Source organism: Dasypus novemcinctus, chromosome 18, assembly GCF_030445035.2.
Source record: "Dasypus novemcinctus isolate mDasNov1 chromosome 18, mDasNov1.1.hap2, whole genome shotgun sequence".
Classification (NCBI taxonomy): Eukaryota; Metazoa; Chordata; class Mammalia; order Cingulata; family Dasypodidae; genus Dasypus; species Dasypus novemcinctus.
The window spans coordinates 74,358,238-74,365,585 of record NC_080690.1 but is presented as its reverse complement, the minus strand read 5'-3'; the positions used below and the strand labels follow the sequence as shown (position 1 = coordinate 74,365,585).

General features: G+C 36.9%; 1 protein-coding gene and 1 pseudogene across 1 annotated transcript; both read right to left on the bottom strand.

Annotated features, from left to right (window-relative positions):
- Positions 1–1,734: 1,734 nt before the first annotated feature.
- On the bottom strand, positions 1,735–3,258 carry LOC101417392 (zinc finger protein 84-like). The gene is given in 2 exon segments (XM_058279159.2): positions 1,735–2,547; positions 2,550–3,258. Coding segments are annotated over 2 exon segments (1,350 nt in total). The 3' UTR covers positions 1,735–1,906.
- Positions 3,259–5,590: 2,332 nt separating this feature from the next.
- On the bottom strand, positions 5,591–6,217 carry LOC101444526 (cofilin-2 pseudogene; annotated as a pseudogene).
- Between the last annotated feature and the right edge of the window lie 1,131 nt (positions 6,218–7,348).

Here is a 7,348-nt window from a genome sequence, read left to right as displayed (position 1 = left end):
CATGGCACTTCCGGGCTGGGAAGCTCTCTGTGGCATGCAGGCGAGCCTGCCTTCACAAGGAGGCCCCAGGACGTGAACCCAGGGCCTCCCATATGGTATATGGGAGCCCAACTATTGAGCCATAGTTGTTTCCCTGCAACTAGTTTTTGCATCCTTTTGATATGGGTGTACCTAAGCCACACATTTTTTTGCCAGTTTCAGTGTTCTATTGTATGAATTTATCTGTTTCACATGCTGACACATTCAATATAATTGTTAAGTCCTGCCACCCCCCCCCCCCCAAAAAAAACCACTTTTAATAAGCTGAGACCTTTTGAATCTTCTCAAACTGGAGAAAAACTGGACTTATTAAACAGAATTTTCAACTATTTCCATGGTATTGGGAAAAGCAGTTCATACAGTTCTTCCCATGTTCTCCCCTACTCCTGTCTAAAGGACAAGGGGTGAGGTATATTTTTGAGTTATCAAGATACTTTGTGTATGGCCAGTCTATGCTCACTCCCCATTTAAGCCACATCAACAACAGAGCTAACATTTAGTATTCATTTCTTTGAAAATGGCAGCTGCTTCCACTTTTTCAGAACCAAGATGGAAACAGAACTATAATTAATCACCCTTACATATCATTATTTTAAATGTATGCTTTTTTCCCGACAATTGGAATACAACTTGCTTAAATAGATTACTCAAAAGAGAATTCCCAGATCTATTTATATATACCAGTAAGCATTAGAGAAAAAAAAAAAGTTATATGGCAGTGTATTACAGGATTCTTGTTTCGTCTTAAGCCTGATTAAATTCCTTGCAATTTATATAATACGCATATTTATAATGTTGGCATTTTTTGGTGGTTACTACACATAGAACCTGGAGCAGGAATTTCATGACTGAAAATTTCTTTCATTATCTTATGAAATTTGAAAATCATTATATACACTTTTAGGAAAAAAAACCACCACCCAGACAGGGAGAAAATTCCAGACAACTGGAACTGTTTCTTAATTTACTTCTCTGACTATTCAATGTATTCAAGCACATAACAAAGTGTCATTTGGCACACAGGTTACCTGTTCTCCATAATCAGCTACTTTGTATTATGTTTCTATAAATACACAGCAATGTGGCATGATCAAGATTTCTACCATAAAATTGTCTATAAGTAAACAACCATTCTCATCATCATTACATTTCTCCTTAAATATTCTCTGATACGCAATGAGTTTGGATTTCATGCCAGAGATATGTCTTCCATCATTTGTATTGTTTGGTAGGAAAAGTCATGTGTTGGAAAGGTGTTCCACTGTTCAAATTTGTTGGATTTCTTTTTCTCAGTGAAAATTGTCTATACTATGATGACATATGTTTTCTGAAGTGCTCCAATATTTGTTGTACTTAGGATGCATTTCTGCATGCTAGCCAATGTGATTTCTCTCAAAAAAAGATTTTCACAATTCATTCATATTGCTCTTCTCTGATTTCCTTAATGGAATATGAGGTTACACTTATGGGAGACAATTTTCCCATATTTGCTGATTTTAGAAGCTTTCTCTCCTGATGTTTTCTGATTCTTATAAAGCTTAAAATTGGTGGAAAAGTATCCTTTCACTGCATTCAGAGAATGTCACTTATACAAGTTCTCTTGCATTTAGTGATATGACATCTCACTAAAGTCTTTCCAGCACTCAATGTGTTCCTGACATTTCTTTCCTTTTTGAATTTCCTGACGTGAAGTAAGAAAAAACTTGACAGAAAATGATTTTCCACATTTACTACATTGATACAGTTTCTCCCCTGCGTGATTTCTCTCATGTACACTGAGGTATGGTTTCTCAAAACAGGCTTTACCACATTCACTACATTGATATGGTTTCTCTCCTGAGTGACAGCTCTGATGTCTAATGAGCTGTTACTTCTGGTTGAAGATCTGCCCACAAGGAATGCATACATAGGGTTTTTCTCCAGTATGACATCGCTGATGGATAGTAAGATGGCTTTTTTGGTGGAAGGTTTTTCCACATTCTCTGCACCCATGAGGCTTCTCCCCTGTATGAATCAACTGATGTCTACTGAGCATTGCCATATGGCTAAAAGCTTTCTGGCATTCAAGACAGGCAAAAGGTTTCTCTCCTGTATGTGTTCTCTGATGTACAATAAGCATTGTCTTTCTTATGAAAGTTTTTCCACATTCACTGCATCCATAAGGCTTCTCTCCTGTATGAGTTCTCTGATGGACAATGAGGTGTGACTTGTCTATAAAAGCTTTCCCACATTCACTATATTCATAAGGTTTCTTTCCGGTATGAATTCTCTGATGTGTAATGAGGGATGACTTTTTATTAAATGCTTTCCCACATTCCCTGCATTCATAAGGTTTCTCTCCTGTATGAGTTCTCAGATGGACAGTAAGTTGTGAATTGTCTATAAAAGCTTTTCCACATTCACTGCATGCATAAGGTTTCTCCCCTGTATTAGTTCTCTGGTGTGTTATGAAGTGTGACTTTTTATTAAATGTTTTCCCACATTCCTTGCATTCATAAGGTTCCCCCCCATATGACTTTTCTGATGGACAATGAGTTGTGATGTGTATATAAAAACTTTTCCACATTCACTGCATACATATGGTTTCTCTCCTTTGTGAATACTCTGATGTCTAATGAGGTGTGAGTTTTTACTGAAGGCTTTCCCACATTCCCTGCATTCATAGGATTTTTTTCCTATATGGATTCGCTGGTGAATGATGAGTTGAGACTTACTACAGAAGGCCTTTTCACAGTCTTTACATCCATAGGGTTTATCTCCTGTGTGGATTCTTTGATGAATAATCAAGTTTGACTTCTGGATGAAAACTTTTCCACAATCACTACATTCAAAAGGTTTCTCACCTGTATGAGTTCTGTAATGTAATCTGAGCTTTGCCTTCTCCCTGTAAGCTTTTCCACATTCTTTGCATTCATAGGGTCTCTCTCCTGTATGAGTCCTCTGGTGTAGAATGAGATGATACTTTGTACTGAAGGATCTCTGACACACAATGCATCCACATGGCTTTTCTCCTGTATGAGTTCTCTGGTGCTGACTGAGATGACATTTTGTACTGAAAGCTTTTTGACATTCATCACATTCATATGGTTTCTCTCCTGTATAAGTTCTCTGATGTATGAGGAGCTTTGACTTATACCTGAAGGACTTTGGACATTCACTGCATTCATAAAGTTTCCCTTCTATGTAAATTCTGTGATGTCTTTTAACATTTGTAATCATGTCAAAAGCCTTTACACATGAACTATGTTCATAATATTGGACTTGAGTATGGGAAGTTTCTTGTATAGTATGTAAAAAAGGTCTCCTGTCTCCATTTAACTTATCAGAGTTAATTTTTATGCAGCTGTTACTCTGAAATTTTGAATCTGAACTTTGCTTCAAACTTACTTCTTTTGAGACATATTTATGAACTCTTTCTCTTAATGGAAGAAAGTCTTTGATCAGAGCAAATTTTTTTTCACTGCTTTATTCTCATGTTTTCTGTCCACCAGTTTATTCTTCATAATATCTTGCTGATACCAATCATAAACTTGTGAGATTCCTTCTAGAAAAAAAAAAATTCTACCATTATCATGAAATGGAGAGGAATGGATTCTCAAGTCAACATCCAAAGAGAATTCAGAAAGTGAGAACAAAGGTACATCATAGTAATTCTGAAGTTTTAGACAAAGGACAGAAGTAATGAGCTGAGGGATATGGGTGTCATTAAAATTGGGGAAGAGTCTACAAGTATTTGGCAGAATAATAGAACAAGTATATGAACATGGATAAGAGGTGGAGAAGGGTGGTTGTGTTAAATTGAGGTTGTAAAAGAAAAGACTAACCAAAAAAATAAGGGCAAAAAGAAATAGGCAAGGATCTGAACCAGGGAGGTAAATCTCCTCCAAAGTGGCTAGCAAGAGAGTCCTGAATCCTATGAAGAAGGACCTAAGTGGAGGAGGCATCATTCATACTGAAGACCATATCATTCATTCTAAGCCATTTTTAAAGGATCAGAGGCTCTAAGAGAAATTATTTTTAAAAAACCTAAGCAAAAGCTTCAACCCATCAAAGACCAACTGTACCTTCCACTAATTCCTACTGCTTTGGTTGCACTCACCTGGAATGTACTGACTTAGGAATTTCCTCTCTACTATCTCTTGTTCTTCAACTTTCTCCAGTTGGGCAATGGCTTCAGGCTTGATAGCTTGATAACCTATCAAAAGGTATTCACACAGAACCTGAACATTATTAGGGCTTCTGAGGAAAAAATTTGTTTCAGTGAATACACAGTTTAAATATCAGCAAATAAAAAGCTTTCATTTGGACAGTGAAAGTACATACAGTCACTATCTGACCACAAAGAAAATGAATTTTTACCATCTAAAAATATCCAAGTTTGAAATCACTGATTTTAGAGCCCATAAATTGTAGCAATGGAAAAAATAAAGGAGATTAATGAGCTTATGCTGAGATATTTAGGAAAGTTGTCTTCACCCAGTGACATCAGGTTACTATAGTTTTCCAACATCACATCCCAATAGAGGTTCTACTGAACAGGGTCTAGCAGCTGCCACTACTCCCAGGTAAAGTCCACAGCTACATCACGGAAAGACAATAACCCCTGTAATAACATATTCCTTTGTAATCTGGAGTTTGTTTGATGGAATAAAGTATAAAAGAACTAGAAGAACTCATTCCAAATGTTTATATGGAAATTTATATATACAGATCTCTGTGTACCTAGTTTGTTTTATACTTTGTGGGCTAAATTCACTAAATCTATCCTTTATGCATTCTTTATTCACATCTCCACTCATTCATTCTTTTTTTTCTTTCTGTAATATGCCACAATTTTTATTGCAAAGTGGCCATTTTTGTGAGGATGCAGAGAGTTTGATCTCAAAAACAATGTTCCATTTAAGACTTTTTTAATACAGAAATTGCCATCATGACTGATATTCAAAATATCTTTACTGTTGCAAGACTCACATGGTAAACATAAAACTCCTACACTTACTCAGTAGTGTTCGCACAATGGAAAACAAAAAGGTATTAACAACAGCTATTTCTTTTAAGAAAATATGCAAGTAACAGGAATGAACACTGAGGTACTAGGATTAAAGTTGATGACACAATTAGAGCAACTTAATTGGCATTCCTTTTTTGGGTGGGCGGATTAAACTCATTATAAAAAGTGTTTTCAATGCATAGTGTTTTATCTGTGCTGCCATGTAACAAAAATAGGTTTGCCAAGGCAGGTGAGGTGTATGACTGCTCAGAGCCTCACAGAACTGCAATCAAGTACAACTATAAATAATACTGAAAAAAGTTTACCATCCGACCAGTAGTTAATACTTTCAAACCATTCAATTAGTGTATCCTTTGGAGTATTCTAAACTATTCACACTGACATTCACATTCATTGTAGTACTAACTGAAAGGGAGGCATACAACCAGTTGTTTTGGCTAAAATACGTTGGGAAGGCATTCCCTGGGTTTTACATAGAAGTAATAGTATTAAATAATCTAGTGGCCATCACAGATAGGCTACTTAAATAAACACCTCCTTCATTCATTGTGTTGGAAGGGCCCAGTGGGAAGGTAGAGAAAAAAAAACAAAAAACTAATACTATTCCAAATGACTGAACTGAAGAAATGGAAGCTCCTTAAGATCCAGATGGCACCTGTCATTTTATAAGGGTTTTCCTTCAAGTGAAACTACTACATTGCCTCCCTATTTCTCTCCAAGTGTTGAGTGGTCCTTAATATCATCCAAGCCATTTACTTGCCATTCATGTTTAGTATCTGTAAATTTTTAATGGCATCTTTAGAGCTAGCATAAATCACCTTGCTTTTTAAAGGTGCACTCTCAGGAGCCCAGAATATAAATGCTAGATCTTCTTTCTTAGACTCTTTTGTTTCATATGTGGCATCATGCAGAGCTATCGGCAATCATTCAGAGGTAGCAACTTCACCAATGATGTTTAGGGGTCCTCTACAGTATCACCAATGTTACCCACTAAGATCTGTTTTGCTTCCTCTACAATTATTTGTCTTTTGTCATCCTTTAAACAGAAGAGAACTGCTTTCTTTCTTTTTTTGATCTCCTCTTGTGTAGAAGATTTCCTTACTTTCATATCATTAAAAACTTTGATGACTTCATCATTCACTGTAACTCCAGAAGCCATGGTACCGGGGGCTGTGGGTACAGCAGCGACTGGGGCTCCGGCCCTGTGGCACTGGGGAGGAGAAAGAGGAGGGACGGCTGGGCAGTGGCAAGTGCAGGGCATGCCAGGAGAGGCAGCCCAAGAGATGCAGTGGCAGCGGGGCAGCCGGCCGCAGGCGGTGGGCGGGGCGGTGACGTGGGCAGGTTCATTCATTCTTGACCCAATGTAAACTTTCTTTAAAATTTTTAAATTACCTAGAAAACCATCCACAACCCATCTTTGGAGCATTTAATATGTCCCACTATAAATATTGCAATAAAAATGTAAAAAAAGCATGATCTTGCCATCAAGTAACTTCTGATCTTGCAAAGAGTGGCAAATATGTATATATCTCAAGGCATTATGGTTTAACAAGGGTTATGGCAGAACTTATTCTCCAGTTAAAATGTGAGTACAAGTAGACAATGTAATACTTGTTCCAAAGAGGTTAAGCGGGAGCTATGTCTATGACAACTAGTAGTATGTTCCATAGAAAGAGGCAGAAAAGATAGGGGCCACAGGCCTTCCAGAAGGAAACAGCATGTGCAAAGGTATTAAATACCATGCTGGGTTCAAGGAACTGCAAATAATTCAGTAAGACAAGAGGACAGACTATTGGGGACTGAAGAGAACAGATGCGTATGTGAGCAAGTGTGCATATTTTCTGTAGACATTAATTACATACTGCAGCCTTCATGGTAGGCTCAAAATTGCCAATTAGAAATTGATTGTGGTACACATTAAATCAAAATAATGACAAAAGCAAAAACATATCTCTTGCTATATATACCATGTATCATTCAAAACATTTTAAATATCTTAAGACAATGATAATCCTTATGGAAGCACTACCATTATCTCTTTTTAAAGGTAAAAAGAAACCTTCAAAGTTTCCTAGCTGTGCCTTTTATATCCCTACATTCCTTTTTGGAAGGTGGCCATTAACTAGGTCCATACCCAGGACTGAAAAAAATAAACCAAGAGGAAGACCCATCAAAGACTTTTCTTGAATCTTTAAGTCTGGAAAATGTTTACTGATCTTAAGAAATTCATCTGCTTCCTTCTTATGGACAAAGTAAATTTTGTAACTTTTTAAATTTTCCTATTGTGGTTGTCCATAC